The 27,354-nt window shown below is 41.9% G+C and overlaps 1 protein-coding gene across 2 annotated transcripts in view; it reads left to right on the top strand.

The window, feature by feature from the left end:
• Positions 1-27,354, top strand: part of OTOG (otogelin) — a 159,242-nt gene that overhangs the window by 121,698 nt on the left and 10,190 nt on the right. For both annotated transcript variants that reach the window (XM_043548942.1, XM_043548941.1), the window contains 14 exons: positions 5,075-5,295; positions 7,268-7,406; positions 11,157-11,351; positions 12,192-12,404; positions 13,169-13,273; positions 14,254-14,364; positions 16,119-16,220; positions 16,670-16,768; positions 17,259-17,299; positions 18,481-18,556; positions 20,160-20,338; positions 21,657-21,761; positions 22,217-22,336; positions 25,120-25,165. In XM_043548942.1, coding sequence (XP_043404877.1) covers positions 5,075-5,295; positions 7,268-7,406; positions 11,157-11,351; positions 12,192-12,404; positions 13,169-13,273; positions 14,254-14,364; positions 16,119-16,220; positions 16,670-16,768; positions 17,259-17,299; positions 18,481-18,556; positions 20,160-20,338; positions 21,657-21,761; positions 22,217-22,336; positions 25,120-25,165 — 1,752 coding nt within the window. The remainder of the gene's footprint in view (positions 1-5,074; positions 5,296-7,267; positions 7,407-11,156; positions 11,352-12,191; positions 12,405-13,168; positions 13,274-14,253; positions 14,365-16,118; positions 16,221-16,669; positions 16,769-17,258; positions 17,300-18,480; positions 18,557-20,159; positions 20,339-21,656; positions 21,762-22,216; positions 22,337-25,119; positions 25,166-27,354) is intronic.

Here is a 27,354-nt window from a genome sequence, read left to right as displayed (position 1 = left end):
GAAGCTTTTTCCTGGTTACAAGTAATACCGTGAGCAGGTTCAGGCTTCTAGGTGTAGGTATGGAGCCTAAAAGGATGATCACAGAACAATTTAGATAGTTGTGAATGTTAAAATAGTGTAAATATAAAACTGTTGTTAACCATGTTAATTATTGAAATGCTGGTTGATGCCCAGTTGTTGAAGTGCAATTGTTTTTTCTTTTGCAATTATGCCTTTGGATTTAGGCTATTTGAATCACAGGCACAACCACTGAAGTAATGTCCAAATAAATAGCCCAGTCATAAGGATGAAATGTGTCTTACATTAAGCCACCCTTGGCATCAAATGAGGTCATTAATAGATTTAGTGTTTGCTATCCATCAGAAAGGAAATACAATCTGCTATTTTCACTTTCTAAATACTTTCACTGTATTTATTTAATGGGAGGGATAGTGATAGCTATTAACTTCATAGAACCAGTCTAGGTTGATCTTGTTGCTGAATTAGTTCAGAGCTGTATATATGTGTGTGTGTATGTGTGTGTACGCTAATAACTTTTAATTATGATCACTATTAGGTTTCTGTGGTATGTACACATGGTTTCATTCTTTCTGGAAGTTGTACGGATGAGATGTTAGGTCTATAGCATTATAAACATTGATATAAATCTCCACTCTGACATTTGAATTATCCTCTGCTGTAAAGCAGAGCTTGAAATCAGGAATACAAAGTTCATCATTACTCTATCTTGCCAGTTTCAGAAAGGGCAAATATGTGTAGCACAGTATCAGATACCAATGACAGCTTAGTCAAGTTCCATGTCCTACAGACAATAACATGCCCCAAATGGAGTAGGAGAGCTTGAAATTAATATCAGTCTAAAATTGATTATTATGTTCACTTTATTCTGGTTTTCTTCTTCCTTTTTTCTGACTTAGTCCTAATCCTTTTTTAATGTCCATCTTACTTAGAATAAGCAGAATCAAGAAGATAAAGATAAAATATTTCATTTGGCCTAGGATTAGATTTAGCCTGCAGGATTTCTTTGTCTTACTAGCCTGATTGCTATCTCAGAGAGAACTCAGCAATACATTTCCAGTGCACATTGCCTGTTAACAACATTACAAGATATTTATGTGTTTTTTCTAGGCTTGTGCTTCAAGCCCTTCTGCTGCAGAGGATTGCTCCATATTTTCCTGACAGATTTGCCCCTATGACTCCTGATTTCTCCACTTCACCCACACGGAGGAGCTATTTGGTGCTCCTGCTTGGTGGCAAAGTATCTGTCTTGGAACAAGCTCTGTCATAGACAATAGGGATTTGTCCAATAGGGGGATCAGGTAGAGAACCCTCTGCCCCTCCCCTGCAAATAAACAGTATCTACTGAGGCATCATGGGCTTGGGGAGGATCATGAGGCTCATTGCCTGAAGGAGACAGGAAGATAGTGGGAGCTTGGGTGCCTCAATAGGAGCCTTTCAATAACATGTGTTTCAGAATTGGAGGGGTCACAGTGGGATGAGTTGCCCCCGTTCCCTGATGCCCTAGGTGGGAAGATCTTTCGGTCTGTTTGCTGCTGAAAGCTGCATTTCCAATATTACTTTGGGAGCTGGGAGACCACACCCCAACACAGGATACAGAGGACCCACTTTCATCCCTGACCCTCCCAAACACAGACTGCTGATTGTGGGATGAGGGGCAAGGCAGAGTCTGAATTACACTAGTGTTTCATAGCCACACAGCCTGGCCAGGCTGCAGAACTGTGGTGAAACTGAGTGCCTACTGAGCACCTCAGTGAAGCTTCAGCCTTTTATTTGATAAATCTCTTTTACAGTGCGAGTTACTCCCCACCTGTGCAAGATGTGAAGGTGGGAGAGACTTGCCAGATTGGACAACATTCCTGCAGAAAGTAACTCTTGTGAGTCTTATCATATTCATCCCTTTTTGTTTCATAAACTCCATCTCCTCACAAGACCTCCTTAAGATGATAAAAGCTTCATGGGGGAAACTTATTTCTGGCTGAACTATTTGCAACTTCCAAAAGATTTCTTCTCTCCAAAGGCCTGTTCTTACCAATGAAATCAATAGGTGTTTTGCCAGTGGCTTCAGTGGGAGAAGAATCTGGACCCATATGTGGGTGAAAAATGATAAAATAGAGCCAATTTTCCTTTCATTGAGAAAGGATTAGATCCCTCTTGAATTACTGGACAAATCTCTTTGGAACTAGTGCATATAAGTGCAGAGACTGTGAGAAAAAGGAACTTTCTAAAAGCTCTTTGCAACAAACAGTGCTTCCTAGAAAAAAGGGATAGTGGATTTGTCCATTATGTTGCTTTTATAGTCGATGGCCCCAAAAATAGCTTCCAGAGGTGATTGATGGAGCACCCCACCATTTCACATTGACCAGATTTCTTGCCATTATCTTTCCCACCTTGCCACAATATTGCCCCTGTTCCAAGATCTTTCAAGGTTCCCAACTATTTTAGTTTAAAACAGAGATGAAATATGCTGCTTCTTTCTGAGAAATAAATGTAGAAAAGATTGGTTCTTTTCAGCTGAGGAGTGATATTAATGTCTCTGTGGATGCCAAAAGCTACGCTTCAATATGCTATCTCTTAAGCTTATAGGTGTTCAACTCAGCCCAGAGGTAGCAGCATGTTTGGGTGTGTGTGTTGTGACAGGGTCAGGCCAGATGGCTACAAGAGACTGGTCGAAGGTAGATACATTAGTTCCAGGTTAAGCAGGTCCCTTTTCCCTGGGTAAGATAACAGGGACTATTCCAGAACACTCAAGAACTTTCTAGAACTAATTAAGGCTGGCAGGCTAATTAGGACACCTGTAGCCAATTGGGAAGCTGCTAGAATTAATTAAGGCAAATCAGGACACCTGGTTTAAAAAGGCTGTCACTCCAGTTAGTAAGCTGTGCGAGTAAGGAGCTGGGAGTGAGAGGACGTGCTGCTGGAGGACTGAGGAGTACAAGCGTTAACAGACATCAGGAGGAAGGTGTTGGGAGGAGGCTAAGGGGAAGTAGCCCAGGGAATTGTAGCTGTCATGCAGCTGTTCCAGGAGGCACTCTAGACAGCTGCAGTTCACAGGGCCCTGGGCTGGAACCTGGGGTAGAGGGTGGGCCAGGGTTCCCCCCAAACCTCCCAACTCCTGGTCAGATACAGGAGCTTCCACCGGAGGTGAAGGTCTCTGAGCTGATCCCCGACCCACATGGTGGATCAGCAGAAACTGCGGGGATTGTTCTTACTGTTTTTTCCCCATGCTGGCCAATGATGAGGTTATCTGAGTGAACAGCAGATTTGAGCCATGAAAGTGGCCAAACTGAGGGCTGCCGTGAATCTCTGAGGTGAGCAAAATCCGCCAATAAGCGCAGGATCCACCAAAGTAGAGGAGGAACTTTGTCACAATGTGTAAAAGTTAATACAGTGTCAGATGAGTATGTCTAGGCATTTCACAGGAACTCCTTTTTACACCACAATGACATTTACACTTTTTGCATTTTCAATTAAACAGAGAGCTGCTTTTATGTCCTTTGAATTTTTTTAATGAATTTTTGTTTAGTGCTTATGAAACTGAGTGCTCGGAGCATGGGCAGTCACTCTCTGAGCTGCCCTAAACAGCTCTTCCAATGGATCAGTGCATCCCTCCCTTCAATCTTCATGCCATTCAGGATGTGAGTCTCTCCTGAGCAGGGGCTGCCAGTGATACCAGTTTATGTTGAGGATGGATGGTTTATGCTATAGGCAGATGCCCACTTTGGGCTACAGTACATTATGGCAAACTGGCCAGACTGTGGAGGGCTCCTCCTCTTTCACCTTTACACACAGGCTGACAAGACTGGTGGGATTGTGGGGTGTTAGTCCCAGCTCTCCATTAACATCCTTATGGAAGTTCTCATATGCGTGTCAGAGTTAACTGCCAGCAAATGGTGGTAGACTTCACTGGGTGCAGAGCAGGGCGCAAACTGCACTTTCTGTATGGGTGACATAGGCGCTGACTCCATGGGTGCTCTGGGGCTGGAGCACCCACGGGAAAAAAAATAGTGGGTGCTCAGCACCCACGGGCAGCCCCGCCCATCAACTCCTTCCCAGTGCCTTCTGCCTGCCAGCAGGCCCTGGTCAGCTCCTCTCCCACTTGCAGGTGATCAGCTGTTCAGCAGTGTGTAGGAGGAGCTGGGGGTGGGGGAAGAGTGGGGGCAGGAAGAGGTGGGGAAGGAGTAGAATGGGGGCGAGGCCTGGGGCAGAGTGGGGGTTGAGCAACCCCGGGCAAATCACAAAGTCAGCGCCTCTGATGGGTGACATAATTCCTGCTCTGAAGTCCATGCCAGGAGGATCCAGAGGTATTCTTATAGTACTTCCTTACTTACTAGGGGTTTGTGAGACTATATACATCAAAGATTTTGAGCACAAAATTATTATGTTAATGGGGGCCATATTAAATTCCTTAGTACCTAAGAACTCGTAGGTAGAGAATTCCTTCTGGAGGCTCTAGATGCAATACATCTGCTTTCACCCACCTTTGGTACACCAGAGCAGAATTCTGCCTTTTCTTATTTTGTGCCCCTTCTTTCTTCCATCCTTTACATTTCAAATATAATATTCCTTTTCCTTACTTTCACTTTGCTTAACTTGTTTGTGGATGAATAGTTGTGCATTTGGGTCCTACTAGCAACCTGCCACATTTTGTTAGACTCTGATACTAATATGCTGTGTATATAGTTAAATACTGGGGGTTTGTCTACATTGTAATAAAAGACCCACAGCAATGAGTCTCAGAGCCCCGTTCTTGACCTGGGCTTGTAGGCTCAGGCTGCAGGGCAGTAAATTGCAGGATAGACGTTTGTGTTCAGACTGGAGGCCAAGATCTGAGACCTTCCCTGAATGGGATCCTGAGCCCTGTGAGCCTGAGTCAGTTGACCCAGGCCAGCCACGGCAGTGCTGCAGGTCTTTTATTGAGTGTTGACAAACCCTGTGCTCATTGATTTTAATCAGAAAAGCTAGATAATGTATTTGAACTTCAGTTATGGATGAAGATAAAAAGGTGCACAACCCACAACAGTGCTAACATATTGTTTACTATGATCATATGCAGGTTTCTGTGATGGAAGCTCAGCAAATGACGTGATGCTACCCAACAGAACAGTTTTAAGCAAAACTGATGCTCCATCAAATTTTATAGACAGCTGGCAGGTGCCAAGCACATTAAAGTATGTTGGAGAAAACAGGCACCAGGAAACTAATTGTTCAATCATGGACTGTTCCAAGTGTTTCAGCTTGGTGATGAACCAGACCTTCAGTAGCTGTCATCCTTATGTACGTTAACTATTTCAGAGGTTTACTGTATTAGAGAGATTTAATTTTGATAGATTTTTATTTATTTGATATGATGTTTTTAATGTAGTTAAATGCAATAATGCATCATAAATGTCATGAGTGGTATATGTGCATCCTATTATAGCTCTCCATTTGTTGTAGGTTAGAAAATTAACTGAAGAATGGAGCTGATCAAGATGAGACTTGCATTAGGGCAGCTGACATTCAAAATCAGTGGCTGCCATGTGGGTTTAATATTAATAATAACAGTTCTATTTGAAAGTGACCCCAGTGAAGGCACTCCTATTTCTGCATCATATAAGACAAAAACAATCCTCTTAAAATCAAACAGATGACAGTAGATTAGTAGATTTATGACAAAAAGTGCTAGAAAGGTATGAGAGGGAAAGACCATAAATGTGGGTCCTATAATGGTAATTCTAAGAATACAATATATATATAGATAAAGGAGAAAAGGTTTGAGGCTCAAATAGGTCTCAGATGTAGCCAGCGATTATGCTTTAATGTGTTTTAAAGACCAACATTGCCAGCTCACGGTCAGCCAGTATATAGCAGCCAATTTAATGATTGCACAGAGAGTGAAATATGCTCATGATTGTTCAGACTCATGAACAAATGTGCTGGTACATTTTGACTGAGCTGCAGGCCATGGACAAGCATAATAGTCAATCCTCTTGGTCAAGGTGGCATGTAAAGCTGTCATGGGATACATAATGACATAAGGTACAATTTTCCCAGTCACTTAAGTCCCATTTTCAAAACTGATTTAGGCATTTAGGAGCCTAAGTCCTGTTGACTTTCAATGAGACTTAGATTTCTAAGTGAAAATGTGACATAGGGGCTTTTGAAAACGATACCCATTGTCTGTGCAAACTGTGCAATTTAACCACTTTTATGACACATCGAGCACTTAGAGCAACCTGAGTTATCCATTCCACGTTGGCTGAGCATTACTCAATGGGAGCCAAGGAGCCTTTCTGAAGGAACAAACCTATGAGGTGCCTTCTGCCACCTCCAGGCCTTATCTCATTTTAATGGGTGAGCCTGATTCAATACAGTCTTACTGAATTTTTTACATAATTAATGATTTCAGTGGAGTCTCACTGGTGTAGAAGTAGAATAACATGGTGGTGAATTGGATCTTGTATACTCAAGGTTGGTAGCTGAACTCCATCTGCCATCCAATCCATCTATCCCACAATAGCCCCACTTGGCACCACCTTAAAGCAAATAACAAACACACAATGCACCAGTTAGACAAAACCATATTTTTGACAAACTGTGGAGGGAAATCATTTACAAGGTAGAAACATATTGGAAAACCAATGAGAGCGGTAGGTAACATGCTGGTATGTGTCCCCATCTACCATTCTTTCCAGCTGTCTTCTGGATTAGTCTGGATTCTCTCTCAACCGTCCACGAGCAGGCACTTGAAACTTACCATTGCTTCTAGGTGACTCTCTCTCAAAAGGAGACTATACCTAGATACCCTGCATTCTCACACATGAAATAGGAGGGTAATGCTAGATGAGTGGCTAACATCTAGATGGAAATATAGGGGGGAAAGGAAGAAGAACAGAGAATGAGGTATTTCATGACAAGAATGATTGTGCCTCCCATTGGGAAGCATAGTATTAGTTTTTGCCCGAAGCATCCCAAATTACTTGGTTCAGAGAAAATAAGAGTTCCCTGCATTCTCTTTACATTCAGGAACCTTCATTTTCAGATGCCTTTGGAAAATAAATCCTCTTCATTTACTCAGGAAGGCTGGGAGCCCAATGCCTCTTCTGTACCTTCAGTCCAGCCTGGCAGACCTTGTGATTTCCCTGTCACTAGCTCATATAACTGCCTGATAGGATCCCCAAAGTAGTGGAGATATTCACCCTATTTCATCACTGTATGAAGGTACATTCACTGTGCAACATTAACACATGTATTTATTATTTATTAGGTTCCACCTGAATTATTCTGTGACCTGTGGGTTCAAGATGTGGAATACATTCGGAATCCTTGTATAGCACTGGCTGCCTATGTGGCCATGTGTAACAAATTTAATATCTGCATTAATTGGAGAAGTTCAGATTACTGCTGTAAGTACTGTGTTCTAAGGTGTATTGCATGAGGTTTCTTTAAAGAATAAGTTATTGCAAGTCAAAGATAATGCAATGTGTTTTAGTGTGGTGTGTTTATAGAAATAGATCACGTTAGCTGATTTGCCTGTTTTGCAGCATCACAATGCATTTAGGATCAGAGTTCTAGCTTAATAAGTGCTCAGCTGTCATGGTTATGAATGATCTATCACCTAGAATCTAGACAGATAACTAGAACAAAGACAGGTGGTAGCCTGCTAAGCTAGCTGCAGGAGAGAGTGAGCAATGGAAATATTTTTTTTCTTGTTGCTCTGGACTGATCCTCTCTGGCCCGTGCTCAGATTCACACTAAAGAGCTTTGAAAAAAGCTGCACCCAGCCTTCTTTGGCTGGAGGAAGGACTGCAGCAATAAGAGGGTGTTTGGAAAGTAAAGGGCCCTAACTGGAGCGAGAGAAGAGGATCCTGGATGAAAGAATGCATCACATACAAATATGGTCTGTACATTCCAATATGAATATACGTGGATTACAGCTACCTTCTGTAGGTGCTGTGGATGAAGGAGTGCATGGCCCAGAAGAATGATATAATAGAAATGGAACAGGGAAAGTTCTGTGGAAAACAGTACTTTAAAATCATGACATATATGATATTTTTATATATATATATATATATGCGCACGTACACAGACACAGACACACACACACATATATGTATATAAACAGCCACACAATATTTGGAAATCAGATGAAAAATCTTTCATACAGGCATATTTATATCTTTGTAAATAAAAGGGACTGGTTTTTCGGGCAAGGATTTTTAAGTAAAAATACAGACCGAGTGTAGAAAACTGTGAACTGTATTGTTGGTAACTTTCTCAACTGATATTGTTCTTAGTTGCAAATTATTATTTTACTCTAGAGCTCACAAAATAATTTTGGAAATATAGTCAAGTATTTGAAGCTTCTTGAAGTGACATCACCCTCTTTTATTGTTATACCATAGTGACCTCTGCTGGGGGTACGTAGTAGGCAAAAACAGTGAAGTCGTCTTCATATTTTCTGGTCACTAGATGGAGATGTGTTGTGACCCAGTTTTTAAGAGCCCAGAATCCTGTGATTATAGGGGCATGATGGATATTTCCTGTGTGGTATCATGAGTATTTTTAGTAGTGATGAGCTGAGTAAGATCAACTCCCTCTTCAAACTAACCCTTAGGGTATTTGCTTTAATTTGAGCCTTCCCCATTCCTGAGCAAACACTCCCACTGTGAACTGAGTTCTTACCTTCCATCATGGCCATCATTCCAGTTAGCAACTTTGTCTAGGTTGGGCATCATCACATCGAGGGGAGTAGTGAGCATGCTGCACTCTGTGCTGACCACACTGCAGACTTGCAGGGCCACAACACAACTTTTTGGAACCATGTCCTTTCCCCACAGCTCTCAGACCAAGAAGATAATCCATTTTTAGGCTAACATTAGTAGCCTTGCCACCATAGATTCTTCAGGAAATATGTACACACAGTAATCATATAAATCATTAGACTAAGGAGACTGACCATTATTAGAAACTAAAAATCTCTCCCTTCAATGCTTTGAGCTGGTCGTTGCAGGACAATGGCCTTCCACAACACTCATTTAATAAAATTTCTCACTTATGGGTCAGCACAGTGTGATGTTCCCCTCTGGTGTTGTCTGGACCAGTGATCTGCTAGGCCACTCCAATCCTTCACTCTCGGAGCAAGCCTTACCCTGCTGTGCTATGAGAACCCCCACTCCTGGGATGTTCATACACAGCCTCTGGCATGTAAGCTGCTCCCAGCTCTTTGCAAGCGAATGACACTAGCCAATATCTCCGGTCCTAGACGCAACCCTAGGAACCTCCGTCTTGCAGTGTCTAGTTATGCCCACTGGACGCTGCAAGCTTATATAAGTTTGTCAATTTAACAAAGAAATTGATATGTACCAGGCTTGTTATCCCAAGGGGAGCCCCTGGCACACTTCAAACCAAACTCACTGCTTCAAGTAGAATGAACAAACAAATTTATTAACTATAAAGGTAGATTTTAAGTGATTATAAGTCAAAGCATAACAAGTCAGATTTGGTCAAATGAAATAAAAGCAAAATGCATTCTAAGCTGATCTTAACACTTTCAATGTACTTAAAACATAGATGCTTCTCACCACAGGCTGGCTGGTTACTTTTCAGTCAGGCTCTCCCCTTTGATCAGCATTTCAGCCTCTTGGTGGTGGTGGTGTCTGTAGATGTAGGTGGAAGAGAGAGAGCATTGCAAAATGTCTCTCCCTTTTATCATGTCCTTTCTTTCCTCTTGGCTTTGCCCCCTCTCCCCCATCAGAGTCAGGTGAGCATTACTTCATTGCAGTCCCAAACTGCCCAAAGGAAGGGGGTGACTCCCTCAAGGGTCTAACAGATTCTTTTGTTGCTGCCTAAACCAGTATCCATTTTTCCTGTGAGGCTGGGCTGGGTATGTCCCATCCATGCCCTGATGAGGTGTGAACTGCCTCTCTGTTCTTGGAGAGTTTTTGCATGGGCCTGCTTTAAGCCAAGATGATACATTTTCAGCCTCATAACTATATACATGAAATTATAACCTTACTGTAACATTACTGTAACAATTACTATAACATCACTATAACAACCATGCTCAATGCATTATGAGCCTTCCGAAGACACCCAACATGACAAACTTTGTATTGGATACCACACAGTCATTTTATAAAGATGAACATGGGGATGCTGGGTGTTCCCCCGAGGTACGGAGAGTCAACACAGATAAACCTGTAAAGAGCTACAGTATATGAAAGAAGAGTGACATTCTCCCATGGCTTTCAAGAAGTATGGTTAAAGTAAGTACATTGTTTTGTACTGAAAGTGAAAATAGAAGATTTGAGATTTTAAAAAAAGAGTTATCCCCAGCTGCTGTAAATTTGTGAAAATTGAAGCACTGATTTTCAACAGCTAAGGATCTCATCTTAGGTGTTCTGCAGACGGAACTACATCAAAGTGAAATGCTGTAAACTAGAGACTATATGTTGTCATTTAAACCAATTGCCAATGCACGCGCCTCATGTAACCATATTTACAGCTGTTAGAAGAGAAGAACATGAAAAAGCAGTTTGTATTGGATAAAAAAGACAGCACCAATACGTATTGTCCAACAGAATCATTAATACCAATAGCTACTAAGTATGGCAGCATATCAGTAGCCCCATTCATAATCATTTGGGTGAAAAGGTGTTGAGTTTGGTTGCCTGCACATGCAACTTGGTGTAGTTGATGAAGATTTGCCAGATGCTACAGTAATCAAGATATTTGTCATTTCATTTCCTCTGGGAAATATTCAAACTATTTCAATAAAACATAAATAAAAGATAAACCTACATGTTTAAATGTTTTAAAAATCTGAACTGGTTTGTGAGGAAGAAGAAATTGTGTGTTGGGGTGGGTTCTCTGGCACTCTCCCCACTGCCTCCCAGAAGGCTAGCTTTTGCCTGGGGAAAATATTATGTGGGAGGGAAAATGAGTTAAACTGTTTATAAAGTTTGCTCTTGATAATTCTGTGCAAATTTGTTGATCACTTCTGATTGCATATAGGAGCTGAGCAATGCATATCAATGTAACAGAGGGGAATTTCACACACCCTGTTTGTGCCCTTCTGTACCAGACAATACCCTTATGTGCTATAGATCTTCAAACTGTGGTCTATTTTAAATGTTTTATTTCCTTGTTAGCCTTTCCCTGCTCAGAAGACACCTCCTACCAGGCCTGTATAGCTGCCTGTGACATTCCAAGAACTTGTCAGAATGGTGAGCCCACTCCCCAGGATTCCGAGTCCTGCTCAGTGCTGACAGAGGGCTGTGTCTGTTCTGAAGGGACCACTCTTCACCGTGTTCATGCCGGTCTCTGCATTCCAGAAGAGAAGTGCGGTATGTATTGATCTCCCCTTTTTGGTTTTTGCCATCTGTCAAATGATGACCACCTTCTTGAGCAGGCCTCACTAATTAGTGCAGCTCCCTGTCTGATGGCTGGGCTGATGCTGTGTGATTTCTGCACGCGATCTGAGCTGATACTCAGTTTAGTGCTCTTGTGGTCCAGGATGCAGTGGCTCTACCAGGTGAACCAAAAAAAAAGCCTCCTCCTGCCCCACCACTATACTCAGGTTCTCTCAAGAGGAGGATGCTCTCACAGAGAATGCTTTTAGCTTGTTTTACAAATGGACTGTCCTAGGCCCACATCACGCAAAGGAATCCATCCCCCCAGAGTCCCACTGGGAGGGATCCATGAGGGTAGATTCCTTTTCACGACTGGGACCCACCTGAGAAATTTTATCCATGTAAATATTTTGCATTCTGTACATAACATTCAGTGTGCAAAGCAAAGCAGCCCAATATTCTAAGCCTGTTAGGCTTTTCTCAGGCTCCTTTTCAGCATACAATAGCCAGAACACATTAATTATTCATTAGTTAGCTGTATATACCTACTGGTCTTGTTTAGTGGGAAGTGGAGGCAGTCGTGCTGCAGCAAGAACCACCAGAGGACATCTGCCTAACTCAGGGGTACTCTGGAGTGACAGCTCCAGCATTGCATCATGTCCTCCCAGCCATGCTGACTCACACCCATCCTCCCTCTTCTATTTGGAGTGGTCAGCATTGGCCATTAGCCCAGATCCAGACACTAATTTGCAATCGCACACATGCCACAGAACAACAAGATGGTCAATTCTGAAACAGCATTAAAAATTTCTGTCTTCTATTGCAATAATTTAGCCTGCACAGACAGTTCGGGAGCACCCCACGCAGTAGGGGAGATTTGGAAAACCTCCCTTAGCGGATGCTGCATGCACAAATGTGTTGACAATGAGACCATTATTCCTGTGGAATACAACTGCTCAGATGCTCACGATTTAGACTGTCAGCGCTTTGGGGAAGTGGCCCTGATTGTTCCTGATGATCAGACCTGTTGTCCTCAAAAGATCTGTAGTAAGTATCCTTAACAAAGGATATGAAAATATGAAGTGTCCTTTCTGGCATATCACACTTCCTTTTTGCTATGGTTTGTTTTTATACTATACATGCTATTTTGGAGGACAGAATGATGAGAACTGGTTTGTTATGCAGTAAAATTCTTATAGTGGCTGGCTGGCTTCTTTATGTGGATTTGAATTTGCAGCTGGATTTGTTGCTTTTTTGAATGAATCGTACATCTAGCAACTATTGAAAGCAGTTATAGGCTAAAGCCTATATATTCTTTTAATTCGTCAATAAAAATATATCATCAGAATAATCCCTAATTTAGAAGAAATACAGAGATCATTTACCATCTTTGCAAAGTAAATTGGTAGCAAAAAATCATACCAGAATTAGGGAAACTTTTTATATCCATACTTTTCTAGAAGATCCCACTTTCAAAAGCAAAGGTTACAAGTTACTATCATTGTTGATGCCTATGAGGGATTGAGATCAGATTGTTGCAAAGAGTTCTCCATGGGGAATAGATTTTTAAAGTTGGATTTTCACAAGTGCTCAGCTCTAGCCTAACTCTGCTTCCAGTGAGAGTTAGGCTAATGCTGAGCCCTTTTGAAAATCCCACTATTAGCCTTTTTGCATGTGTTTTATTATTATTTGGGGTTCTTTAACAATGAACCAGAAACACAACTTGATGTTTTCCATTTAACATAAGAGACCTGTACTGAATATTGTAGAAGTTCATCATTTCTTTTTTGTGTGTGTTTTTTTTTAAATAGTTTGTAATCAGAGCTTTTGTGAATCCTTTATCCCTGAATGTAAGGGCTTGGAAAAGCTAGTCACTTACTATCGTGAAGATTCCTGTTGTCCCAATTACACTTGTGGTAGGTATTTTATGAAGAAGTAAAAACATACAACAGAACTATTTTTGGCAGAAATGTCTGTATTATAACAGCATTTTGCAATATTCAAAATTATTCTTATGCGCTACATATTAGAGGTTCTTACAAGATTTCATTGTGTGAAAATTTTGGAGTGAAACTATAAACCGTTTGCAAAAATGGATGGAGTTTCACAGGGAAAAAATGTCAGTGCAGATATCATCATTATGTCTGTATACAGAGCTCTCTTTCACTTGTAAACCCAGGGCTGGATTCTAGTTCATCTTGTGCAGGTGCACTGGCAAAGGAGTCTTCTGTGCAAGGATCATGCAGAAATGTGACCTACCACTCTGTGGAGTGCTGAGCAAGGGCATGACTAACATGCCTAGTTGTGTTCCTCTGCTCTAAAGGGCTATGTCCCAGTGACTTGGGGTTGCAAAACTATGGTCTCCTCTCTGCCTGTTGGTGCCTGGAAGCAGGCATTGAGGTTAGCACATGCAGCTCCATCTTTAGTTCAAATGTAAGGCCTGCTGATGAGTGTGCTACGTCCTGAGCTATTCTGTCTGTGACTGTCCTGCTCAACCCAGATGGCTGAGGGAGCCCCACTCAGCTGCTCTCCTCCTCCCAGTCTTAGGTAAGAAGAGGCAGAATTCCTCCTGGGTTCTCCCCTTCTCTTTATTTTCTGCACTCAGTTTGCATGATGTAGTTGTCTACTTACCTTCCTCTGTGGTGTATTTACTTGAAGCGATGAAGATGAGCAGTTACAGAGAAAGTTATTTACAAAAAGAGTCCAGAGTCTGGGATGTAGGTGCCTTTTGGTTTATTATTTCATAAATCTAAATGCATAGATACGTTGTTCTGAGATTGGCTTGGCCTTGATGATGCTATAATACCTCCCCTCTTTGCTCTCATGGGAAAGGGGGAGAACCATACTTTTTCCCAAAGATTTACATTTAACGAAAAATGTTTTGTGCTTGTTTTAGAATGTGACCCATCCAAGTGTGAACCAGTGGAGCAGAGTCAGACCTGTCGAGAAGACCAAACTCTGATTGCTGCTCGTGTGGAGGGGACCTGCTGCATATCTTATATATGTGGTATGATAGCTTCACTTAATGTGACTGTGCATGTTAGCATATAGGCCAGGATAACTGGATAATCATTTATCATTTAAGGCCACAGTGGGGCACCCACCACAGCTGCGTAAAGCCCAGACGCCATTTAAAAACTGTTTGTTGTCTCTATAGGACAAGGGAAATGGCAAACACCATCCCATGCGGGGGTTTTTGGGGAGCTGCAAAACAGCACTGTATGATTGTATGGGGATAGAGGGCTGGGCCAGTGGGGTCCATGCATAGTGTAGATCAGTGGCTCTCAACCAATGCCGGGGGGCTGCCAAGGGAGGCACAGGAATGTGTCAAGGGAGACATAAGCAGTGTGCTTTTTTTAATTTTTATTTTTTTAAGAGCTCTGGCTGTCAGCCCTGGGTGGCTGGGGCTCATGCAGAAGGGCTGTGCACACCTGTGAGGCAGGGATAAAGGGGACAGCTGGAGCCCCACCACCCGGGCTCGGGCTTTCCTTCCCCCCATTCCCTCACCGAGAGGCAGCCTGGGCTCAGGCTCCCTCCACCCCAATTCTTCACCTGGAGGTGGCAGGGTGGCAGCAGCAGCGCAGAAGTGGCAATGTGGCACTAAGTCTGCTGTGAAAAGTGATATTGACGAGTATCACTTTTCACATTGCCACCCTGACTTCTGTGCTGCTGCTGGTGTGGCCCTGCCTTCAGACCTGGGTTGCGGTATATGTACTTGCAGTGGGAGGGGGGGAGGCACATAAATGATTACAGACACAAAGAAGGGGGGCCTGATCAAATAAGTTTGAGAAACATTGGTGTAGAACAATAATAAAATAACACTCTTGGCATCATGCAAGATTTCCACTTGCTGCAGTATAGATCTTTGCCGTACAGCCAATAAACTGTCCTGTATGTGTCCCTCAAGTATACTCATTGTTTCTGCACTCTATTGATTTCAGTAGAGCACAGGGTGAATCTTTCTGGCACAGTATGCTACATGCAACCGTTAAGGCATTAAAGAAAAGCTGTCAAATAGCTGGGGTTTCAGTAAGGACTTCCACCTGGGACAAACCTTAAATACATTTGTACCAAAGGAATTTTCATTGCTGACAGTTTTCTGTGCTCACTCTGTTAGCATGGAAGCTGTGTGTTGAGTGTGGAGCTTTCTCCTGCACAACCTGTTGTCCTTTGGCCTATGTTTGACATCATAAATCTTTCAACTAGAAATGCCTGTGATACCAAAAATTCAATACTGTGGTTTTGCTGCAAGTTCAAGTAAGAGGATACAACAGGTGTCAGGGATAAAGCCTTTTGTTGAGAACCAAAGATTTCCTCACAATAAAGCCTTTCACAACTACGAACCTTGGGCTATTGCAAACCTGGTCCCTGGATCCCACCTGGAGCCCCACCGCTGCAACAGGGAGCTGAGAGCTCCTCTGGCCCCAGGGCTGCGGTGGGTGGCAGAGAGCTGTCTGCTCAGGCTGTGGCCCCAGGGCTGGAGGAGCTCTCAACTCCTGCTGCGGGGCTTGAGGTGTCAGCCCAGCAGTGCTCTTTCAGTATAGCGAACCCCTGGCTAGAACAAACAAATGGCTTGCATCCCCAGGGGTTAGTTATGGCTAGGGTGTGCTGTATTTATGTTCAGGCAGACTGAGGGTGCCGTAAGACAGCTGAGTGACTCAGCAGGCAAAATACAGTTACAGTTAGTAAGATCTTGTGTGCTATGTCTCAATAACATTTTCAGTTCCCTTCCTTTCTTGTATTTAAATATGTCTTCTTCAGCATGTGGGGTTTGCTCTGATCAGATACCAAAATGTCAGGAAGGAGAAGTGCTTACTGTGGATGGCAACACTACGGATAGATGTTGCCCTGCATACCAGTGTGGTAAGTTGATTTGATTTTTATTTTTTTTTTGGTGATTCTTAAATGAAAATAGTAGAGTCACTGCACTGAATTTCCTAGTAATAAATGTTCAGTGCTATAATTGGTGGAATAGATATATCTCTCCTGTTGGGCATATAATCTGTCCTCTCCAGTGCTGAACCTATACACTTGTCATGTTTAAAGTTTCATGTTCATAAAGCAGCATCCACACACCTATGTCATGTATGGGTATTGGTCATTCCTGGCACTGTACAGTGGAGATTGATCAAGATCAACGCGGAGCCTTGTAAAACAATTTTAAATACAACTCCCCACCCCACCCCATCCTACCCCAGAGTTCTCCAGAGCTTTTCATGAGTGAGCAATTCATTTCCTGTGGTTTGTATTTCTGTTCATCAAAAAAAAAAAAATAGGACCACATGTTTAAGGTATTTTTTTCTTTTTTTTAGTTTGTGAAACTTATCGTTGCCATGAATTTGACTGTGCAGTGGGGATGTCTTTGGTGGAAGTTTGGAGCCCAGAAAAGTGTTGTCCATATCGTACATGTGGTAAAATGATCTGTTTTCATTTTAACTGTGTTAGATCCTGTTGAGCTGGCAAGATCTCTGTGGCCTTTTAGCCTGAAGGCTACAAAATAATCAAAGTTATTCAGCTGTTAACCTGCCCAGGGTGCAGGCTGTTTTGGATATGTCTCCCATGGAGAGGTGCTGGTGCGCAGATGAAATGAGGAGTAGCCAGCTCAAAGCAAGTAATCTTTTAATCTACCAGATTTTTTCTTTTTTTCAGAGAGATCGTAAAATAAGTAGTTCTAATAGCTACACGGCAAAGTGGTCTATGGGATCCAGTTACTTGGGATTGGGGGTCAGGCTGGAAGAGAAGTCAAGTGCAGTTTGTCTCCACAGTATTGGGTTCAGCAGGAGATGTTTCAAAAGCCAGCAGGGCTTCTGTAGTGACTATATGGTGCTGTTTGACACTTTTTTTTGTTTTAATGCAAATGGCAAGATACTTTTCTGAATGATAATTTCTGTTTTATTTTAGAGTGTGCATGTGATACAATCGCTAAACCTCAGTGCAAACTGGTATGGAATCCATCCTGTTAAAATGAATTATTTTAGAATTTTCTTGGCAAAAATATTTAAAGTGTCACTAAATGATGATGATCTTCTTTATCTTCTCCTCTTTTCAAATTGCTTTAGTGGATAGATTAGATAATTATGGTATAATATAGTTGAAATGTTAGTCATGAACATTTCAGTTGTTATTCGAAACATGGTTTAAAATCTAAGAGAAAAATATCATGCAGACTAAAATGACTATCAAGTATCAATTTGCTTTTCTCTTTTAGGATCAAATCCTGCTCTGAAATATACATACATGGGAATTGCATGTACACATCAGAGGGCAGCATTTGGCCTTTATTCTGAAAGAAATTAAACACTTAAATGATCATTAATTTAATACTATCCTGTCATGATGAATATGTCAGTGTTTTTTAAACATCAGGCTCTGATTCAGTAAAACAGTCATGTTTCAATGGGACAGCTTATGTGCATTCTTCTCATGTGCTTAAGGTTCAGCACATGCTTAAATACTTTGCGGGATAAATACATTTTGAATTCACTGTGATTATTTTATCCAGAAAAATGTATTATCCTTGGAATAATCAATAACAAATGTAATTTGACATCTTAATGAACAAATAGTATTTTTCTTTCCATGAAATATTATAGTCTAACTATATAGAAAAAGCTAACAATAAAGCTGTTATTAATAGGTTTTTAGAGGTTTGTTGCGGGGGGGAGGAAAGGATGAATTTGATTAATCTTAGTGCATATGAAAGAAAATTGGCCAATGTAAAATGTAGGATCATATTCTCTGCTTGTGTAATTCCATTCACATCAGTGGAGTTATCCCAGCAAATGACATGGCCTAGACAGTAGGCAGACTTCCATTAACGAGTGTGCCACTGGATTTCACCCTCTTGACCTGCCATGGTCTTTCCACTTCAGTTTTGAACTCTTCTTATACTGTAATCATTCTCACTTTGGAGGCATAAACAAATGTCCACTAAGTCACAGCCACTAAAGTAATTTTCACTTGTGGGTGACCAAAGTCAGATTCCAGACAAGGCTTCAAGGGTTAAAGACTAGTGTATTGACTATGCTACTTAGCCCTGAAGTGAAAGTTTAAGTGAGAAAAATCAAACAGACAAACACTTGTTTGTGACATCACATTATCTTTTTTTCTTTTGTGTGGATAGGGGGAGAAACTGCAGATAGATGACCAGTTTCAGAACAGCACAGAAAATGTTTGTGGCTGTATTAAGTACAAGTGCGGTAAGTAGGAGAAGAGTTTGTGTCAAAGACATATCCCCTACAGTGCTAAGGGTGGCTCACCTGCTATGGACCATGCATTCACTTCTGACGCATGGCACTGGGGGGAGAGAATTCACTGAAATAACCCACACCTAGGGTTGTGGGATGAAGTAGAGGAAAAGGAGGGTACATGTTAGGCTCTCTCACTAACTGTAGAGTTGTGCACAGTCTCCTACTGCATACCTGGAAATAATTCCCACAGCAGGAGAGCAGGGCAGGGCAATCGAGGACATGAGTTGGAGGCAGTGGTGAGATGCTGATGAACAGCGAATTTAAGCAGCATATTTCTCTTCACAGGGCTCAGTCCTGCAGTACTGAGCACTAGCCCCAGCCCAGCAAAGCATGTAAAGAATATACTTCACTTCTAGCCCTTGAGTAGTTCCATTGATCCATTATGAGACTGCTGCACAGGTGCTGCAAGTTAAGTATGTGCATAAGTACTTTGCAGGATGGAAGTCACAGTGCTCAAAACTGTGCAGAATCAATCTCAGAAAGTACAGAATGGGGCCAGAAGAGCCTCAAACTTGTGCTGCCCTGTGGAGCAGGAATTCCCACAAGGCACTCAGTAAGCCACTATTAAAGGGTTGCAGGTGTGTGCCTGTCTGGATGGAGTCAGTGGCACCTGCTGCAAAGACATGTTGTTATTTCTGGTCTAGGGGCTTGTCTACACAAACATTTAGTTCTTGGCAAGCTGGGGTGTGATTTTATCCTGCGCTAGCCTGCCATGCTCTACTCCCTGCATTCACCCTGCTGACATGCATTAACTGTTTAATTTGCTTTGGTCCAGTCCTGTTTCAAAGAGAAACAGGGCAGATGCAAAGCACAACACTGTACATGAAATGCAATCTGTTAGGTCTCCACTTTCAATTCCTGCAGATCTCCAGACTGCAGTATGTGTGAAGGTCTTTGGATTTGGCCTCAAACTCTTATGTTGCACCCTGATAAGATAGCATGTCAGAAATTCTTCTCCATTATATAAACTTCAATGTGTCTCCCTTTCACTCAGCTGCACACAGCCAGAGGAGTGTATACAGGGCTTAATTTGTAACGAAAGAGGTGCTGGGGCTCAAGCAATTGTTTTCCTTTCATAACTGATGCAGCAAGCCCAGAGGTGCCGGGGCTATGAACTGCCAAGCCTAGAGGTGCTGGGGCTCAGTCCTGGCAAGCCCCGCCACAAATTAAGCACTGATTGTATGGCCTTTTGCCGATAGACATTTTAAGGCTCCTTATAATGGAATATTCTATCCATTTCTACGTCTCAGGCATGATTATGGTAGGAACAATTTTGGGGCTGTAGTGAATGCCATTAAACATTCTTATTAAAGCTGTAGGGCTAGGTCCTCAGCTGGTGTAAACTGGTGTCACTGTATTGAAGTCAATGGAACCGTGCCAATTTCCTTCAGTTGAGGATCTGACCCCAATTTAAAAAAAAAAGTTATATTAAACACTACATTAGCTATTGTCTTCCTAGTTACTCTGTAATAAAAATTACGTTTTGCTTAGCTGTTGTAAAACCAAAGTGATTTGTGTGAGTGTGTTGTATATTTTTTATGTATTGTTGCAGTGAGAGACAAGGTGTGTCTGACTAACGAGAGAGGAGTACTGCGTCCTGGACAGACAGTTGTGGAACACACACCTGATGGCATTTGTCATACTTCTTATTGCACAAACATGATTGATCCCTCCACCAAATACTATCGGATAAATATCTCCTGGATAAACTGTGTCATCAAATGTGAAGCTGTAAGAAATTCTGAATTTTAAACATTCATATTGTGTTTGGTAATCTTGATTAAACTATGAGTTTTCATTGGTAATTAAATTATATTCATAGGAACTGGGTGCTGAGATTAACCAACTGTGAGCTCCTTCCTTAATGATCTATTGTAGCTCTTCTGATTAAAACTGTGTAATGTTAATAATAATGTAAACTTAAGGTCAAACTCTGGACCCCATTAATGCAGCAAACTTAGTGCTTCTGTATGCTGGATGGCCTAGACCTATCCAGTGCTTTCCTGTGCAAATTATTATTGCAAAAGTAATCTGCATGAGTTGGGGGTATAGGAGGCTGTGGCTGGCTAGATCATAGAATATGCATGGTAAACTAAGCAGACTTAACGTTTGAACCCTAGACCTCACCCCAGAATAATCCTGTTCAATTCTACTCATGGAGGACATGTGGATCAGCCACTCTATGAGTTGGGATTAGCCTTTGCCACAAAGTTTAGATCCACATTTAGAGCTTGACTTCCTCAGGGCTGCTTACATAGGGTTTTTGCACTGGCCCATTATAGAAGTAGGACCTAGCTTGAAAGTTCAGATGAGGATCTGAGCTTCCACAGAATGCAAGGGTGCTCAGAACTGGTTTCATAAGAGCCCATCTCTGGTTTCAGAAGAGCCAGTACTGATGTGTAACACTAAGATACCATGATGAGAGGTATAAATTCATAAAGAAGAAATAGAACACTACTACCCCACTTTCCCCTCTAGCCTCAGCTTCTTTGGGGTGAGCAAATACCAACTAGAAATTGGCTCTAGCTGAATATTTGTAAAAATGAAGAAAAACTTTACTAGAAATCCTGTAAAAATGGACTATATAACCCCCCATCCCCATCCCCCACACATCCAAAGTCTCATGTTGTCTCTGTACAAAATACTGTGAATTAATCCACAGCAAAAGTCTTTTTCTATGTCTTTGGTGTGTGAATTTTCCTGAATATATATTGATTACAATTTGTAATACATCAGAATTCAAAAGCACATTGATTATTGGATAAGCAGTCACATGCACTATTTAAAAATTGTAAAGGGCCCAGTTCATCTCTCAAAGTCAGTCTCTTCGCATTGATGGCAGTGAAAGCTGGATCAAGCTCAGTAACATCTTATAAAAAGTGAGTGTATAAGCTGTAGACTGAAATGTACAATAATAATTCTAAAAGCTTCACACCAGCCTGAAAAATCTAACCCGTGACGCTAACGTGGTATCAATATATTAAAAACAATTATAATATCTATTCTCTGTCTTGTTATATAGCAGGAATAACATGTTTGATATTTGCAGAATCAAGTATATGAGCCTCCAAAAGATTTAACAACCTGCTGTGGTCACTGTAAGAATGTATCTTGTCTCCACACTTTCAGCAATGGGACAGTCTCCAATTTTAAGGTAAGTTTTTGTAAAAAAAAAAAAAATTTACCTTTGAAAATACTGAGAAGTGACCCAAAAGTTAACTAGATACTATATCCAAATTCTGACATCTGACTTGGGCATGGTTCACATTGCATGTGCATTGAAGGACATATTTGGCCTTATGCATATATGTTTCAACAATAATAATTGAACTGATGCCTCTTTCAAAAAAAAAAATGTAAAACCAAATAGAAAATAGGCTCTCTTGCTGTGTCACTGAAATAGATTACACCTTGATTACGCGTTTTAGTGATCCTCAGTATAATTTTATGCTTAAAAAGTTCCATCTAAATTGTATTTTTCAGGAGGTTTCTTTGTGTTAATTCAGATAGGACTGTGTTTAATTGCATTGTTTTAAAAAATAAAAATAACACCTTGTGACGTCTTGTCCCAAGTTCTGATGATGGTGATATTTTACAATGTTTAAACAGCCCGGTACTACTTGGATTTCAAACTGTGTCAAGTATGACTGCACAACCACAACAGTAGGACCGGTTTTAATTACATCTTCCATCAGCTGCCCACCCTTTAATGAAACTGAATGTGTGAAGGTCAGTGTTTTTTAGACAGTTTATTTCATTGTTATGGTTTGTATTTGCATTTGAAGTTTTATTTTTGACAGTTCGAAAGTCTTCCAATCATCTCAAAAAGGGGAAAAATTATTGTGTCTGCTTAGATCTTTAAAAGCAAAATGTCGACTGCTCTAACTACTCTAACTATACAAAACCTTTGCCTGCACATTCGCTGGGTCAGTAAGCTTCCTGAGCTACAAAACTGTAATGGACATTCCATATTTTGAGAGGATATGTCCCCCTTTCAAGCAGGTTTGTAATGCCAAGCTTAGCCGGACACAGCTGTCCAAACCTGTAAGCACTTCTGGGTTTGATCATTGTCACAGCTGGGTCATGGGTGACCAGACCTAATAGCCAGAGTCATGTGTCTATACCCACGAGATAAGAGTCAAGAGTTGGCTTGGTCAGCATAGCAGGGGGTCAGAGGCAGGAGAAAAACTGGAGATCAGGAACCACAAATCATATGCCATTTGTCAAGACAGCTCAGGATGCCAGGAAATCAAGACAGGGGAGCAGGTAGCACACAGTACACAGCAGGGTGGAACCCAGTTGCTCAGACAGCTTCCTGTTCCTGCTGTTGGCTTAAGGAAAGCAACTGGGCCATTCAGCCACTCTGGGACTCTGCCAATCAGACCTCAGGACTGGAGCTTCATACTGGAACTGGACTTTGTGGGTCCCAGGTAAATTATTGTTAGTAGGCTGCCAGATAGGGTTGCCAACTTTCTAATTGCACAAAACGGAACACCCTTGCCCTGCCCCTGCCCCTTCTCTGAGACCCTACCCCCACTCACTCCAGCCCCCCTCCCTCCATTGCTTACTGTCCCCCACCCTCGCTCGCTTTCACTGGGCTGGGGCAGGGGGTTGGGGTGCAGGAGGGGGTGAAGTCTCCAGCTGGAGGTGTGGGCTATGGGGTGGGGCTGGGGATGAGGGGTTTGGTGTGCAGGAAGGGGCTCTGGACTAGGGCCAAGGGGTTTGGAATGCAGGAATGGGCTCAGGGCTGGGGCAGCGGGTTGAGGTGCGGGAGGGGTGCAAGCTCTGGCAGGGGCTTTGGGCTCTGGGGTGGGGCTGGGGATGAGGGGTTTTGGGTTCAGGACGGGGCTCTGGGCTGGAGCTGAGGGGTTTGGAGTGTGGGATGGGGTGTGGGGTGCAGGCCCTGGGAGTTTGGGTGCGGGAGGGGGCTCTGACCTAGGACAGGGGGTTGTGGTGAGGGTGGGGATGCTGGGACTGAAAGGGGGTTTGGGTGCAGGAGGGGGTTCCGACTGGAGCAGGGGGTTGGGGTGCGGGCTCTGGCCAGGCGGCACTTACCTCAGTTGGCTCCCAGTTGATGGTGCAGCAGAGCTAAGGCAGGCTCCCTGCCTGCCCTGGCTCCACACTGCTCCCAGAAGCGGCCGCTATGTCCGGCCCCTAGGTGCATGTGCAGCCAGGGAGGTTCCATGCGCTGCCCTCATGCCTGCAGGTGCTGCCCCTGCAGCTGCCATTGGCCATGGTTCCCAGCCAATGTGAGCTGCGGAGGCGGCGCTGGAGGAGGGGACAGCATGCGGATCTTCCTTGAAAACCGGATGCCTGGCAACCCTACTGCCAGATGGAGGGTTGGAGTGTGGTTGCTGGGGACACTGGGTCATGACAGTCATAGACGTCTCTTTTCTAACTGACTTACTGTATATGGCAATTTAGCTCATAAAAATGATGGAGAATTTAGGCTGAATATCAGGAAAATCTTCCCAATAGTAAGATGTATGAAACTGTGGTATAGTCTTGCAGATGAAGGGAGGTCATGAAACCTCCATTGGTCTGAATGCATAAAATTAGGCTGGACAAAGTAACCAGAAGATATACTGTATGGAACAATCTTGTATAGTTCTCTCTTAATTCTGTGGTGGGGTGTGCGTGGGAGGGTACTAAACCAGGGAACAGTCTTATAGGAACTATGTATCTGTAATACCCCTTCCTAGATGACAGGAATGGAGTGGTCCATCAGAAAAATGAGGCCCAGTTAGGTAGAAGATATTTTCCATTCTAGCCCCTAAAATGGCAGACGTAGAAGAGCAAAGAGGGTTTAGCAAAAGTCAAGTTAGTAGAAAAGTCTTCTCCTTCTTTCATCTTTTGGAGTTTTTGAGAAAGCAAGAAAGTTTCAGTATTTTTTCGGTGATCACCATGTAAGAGACCTGATGAAGAAACAAGGTTGGAGAGATCACTATGGCTTGTAGGAGTGAAATTGGACACTGTAACTGAGCCAGTACGCCAGTGAAATTATTTGAGAATGCTTTGACATAGACTGTAATTATTCTGTCTACTTTACACCAGTTGGTGCTCCATCTTATAGTGTCAAAGACAGTGAGCCGTGGCTAGAATGGGCCTTTTGTTGAGCAGAGATTTCTTTTTTACGAGAATTAACTCAAGATCAGTTTTCTGTGACCATAACTGTGCTCTACAAAGAATCAACATTTACTTTCAAGAATCACATGATAGAATCTGAGATCCCACAGTTCTTTTCTGTTCTAAGTTCTGTTCAGGTACCACTCTGATAACTGTTGGTGGATGATGATATTTAATGACAGCTACTGAATATTCACATGTGTTAATAGACTCAGGTTAGATCATTTAAGACCAATTTCTTCCCTGATCCAAACCATTGCAATTAATGAGGTTGCATGGAATTGTAGATCAGGATAGAATAAGGGAAGTCACCTCTACTAGCGTTGGTATATAGGTGCTACGATTAAGAAATTATTCTAACGTTTTTGTTTTTCTTTTTTGTTTAGATTGGAGGTTATGTTGTGCCCTTTCTAGAGGGATGCTGCAAAACATGTGAGTGACTAATAAGACTTCAGGAATCAGAAAAGTCCATTTAGCATGTGATTATAATAGGAGTGAGACTGGTTTACTGTTTCATGAGGGCTTGATTCTGATCTCATTGACTCTAGAAGAAGGATGGCCTTTACTAGTATTTTTCAGAAGTATATTGACTGGAGCTAATGGAGTTAAACTAGAGTAAAACTGGTGTGAGATCAGACCCAGGGTCCTTTTTATGGTCTAATATTTTACTTTGAAAATCCAATGAGACAAACTCTCCATTAAAGTTACAGAGGTTTTGCCATTGACTCTAATGAAGTCAGTATTTGGCCTGATGGCTTTGAAGTGCACCAATCCTCTCCAAATTAACCTCCAAATGAGTGTTTAATTCTACTTTAATCCTTCAAGATCAGTGTTTTATCTGGTCAGATATTCTTGTCGTAAGTCACAACAATTTAATAAAATTATTTGTATTTCCTTTAACATAAGTTTTTAAATCCTATCTTCACACCAGTACAAATTTAAATGAATATAAATTTGAATATGAGTATAAATAAATAGACTTTTGTGGCAAACATTATTTAAACTCATTTTACAACTCCTATGCACTTGACTCAAGTAAAATGGAGTTTAAGGAGTCAAATGCTGTGCAGATTACCTTTATGAGAGGCAGCAAGGTCTGGGAGACTGACTAACAGGTTAGGAGGTAGCAAGTCCTAAACTCTGCCCCCAGCTCTCCTAGTGACTTGCTGTGAGGAGTTGGCAAGTCACTTTGGGCTAGGTTCTGTCACTTTACGGATGCTGCGCAATGCCTTACTCATCAAGTAGCTCCAGAGAAATTAATGGAACTACTTGTGGAGTAAGGTATTGTACTACTCAATATGAGCCAGGTTGGCGGAATATGGCCATTGCCTTCTCTATCTCTGGTTTTTTATCTGTACAGTGGTGATGCTCCCCCTCACGGTTGTGTTGAGGCTCACAGGAGCAAGCAAGCTTCCCAGAGGGTTGAGAGACTCAGTTAGCTAATATTTGTGCAGCACCTTGCATGTGTAAAGTGCTACAGAAGTGAAAGAGATGTTCCATATCTTAGAAGTCACTATTAGTTTTAATCTTTACTCAGAAGAAAAACCTTTTTTCTTTCTGCTTCAGTAAAGTTCCCCAGTTGCCTGGGAGGTATAATAAAATCATGAAACTTATGGCAGTGACTTCTAAAATATGGAACATCTTTCACTTGTATAGTACTTTACATGTGCAAGGTGCTGCACAAACATTAGCTAACTATCATATATAATTGGTTTAAAGGGACATAACAAATATTACAATAAGCAGTAATGTTTCCCTCAAAATATGGTGCTGATTTATATTATTTAGTGTTATTTTAGATTCTACTATATAAACATAAACACTTGGTCTCTTTTCCTCTATCCTTATTTTGCTTTTTAAAAAACAACAACAACAACAACAAAAAACTAGAAACTAATGATCTTTTTTTTCTGAGAAGGAGAGAAATTGTTGATTAAAAGGAGGAGGAGGAGGGAAATCTGCTGGCGATTTTGTACTTTACAAGATATTGGTTAAATACAATTAATTCTAGCCCTGACTTAAGGCAATAAAGAGAGGTTTTCCCATGATTCCATGTAATGACACTATAGGCTCATCAATGCTCACATGATCTCATAGATCAACATATTATCTGAGAGTCCTCAAGTCTTCTTTCTTAAATGCAGAATTGCACTTTATAATTTAGCAATACCACACATTTATTGCGAAGCATCTCATTCCATACTAGAATTTTTTGGGAAATTTTTTAAAGATGTAATGGAACTTGTAAATTCTCAACATTTTGAAGTTGTTGAATTTTAACTGAAAAAGAATAATTAGCCAGGATACTGAAATTAGCATTATAAAGAATACCATAGGATCTTAACAGGGTACGTGAGGTAATATGTTTTATTGGACCAATTTCTGTTGGTCAGAGAGACAAGCTTTTGAGCCACACAGAGCTCTTCTTCAGATCTTGGAAAAGTACTTCCAGCAACAGAGCAGAAGAGTCTGCGCCCACTAGAGCACACTCCCCTTCAGAGCCTAGAATGGAATCCAGGATTCCTGAGGGTCTTCAGCAATTCCATCATGTAGCATCATATTGAGACACCTGGGTCATCAGCAGGCTTGGAACCTTTAGATCCACCCCACAGATCTCTCCC

Source organism: Chelonia mydas, chromosome 6, assembly GCF_015237465.2.
Source record: "Chelonia mydas isolate rCheMyd1 chromosome 6, rCheMyd1.pri.v2, whole genome shotgun sequence".
NCBI classification, from domain to species: Eukaryota; Metazoa; Chordata; order Testudines; family Cheloniidae; genus Chelonia; species Chelonia mydas.
Note: the sequence above shows the minus strand (reverse complement) of the source record. Positions and strands in the feature narration are given on the sequence as shown.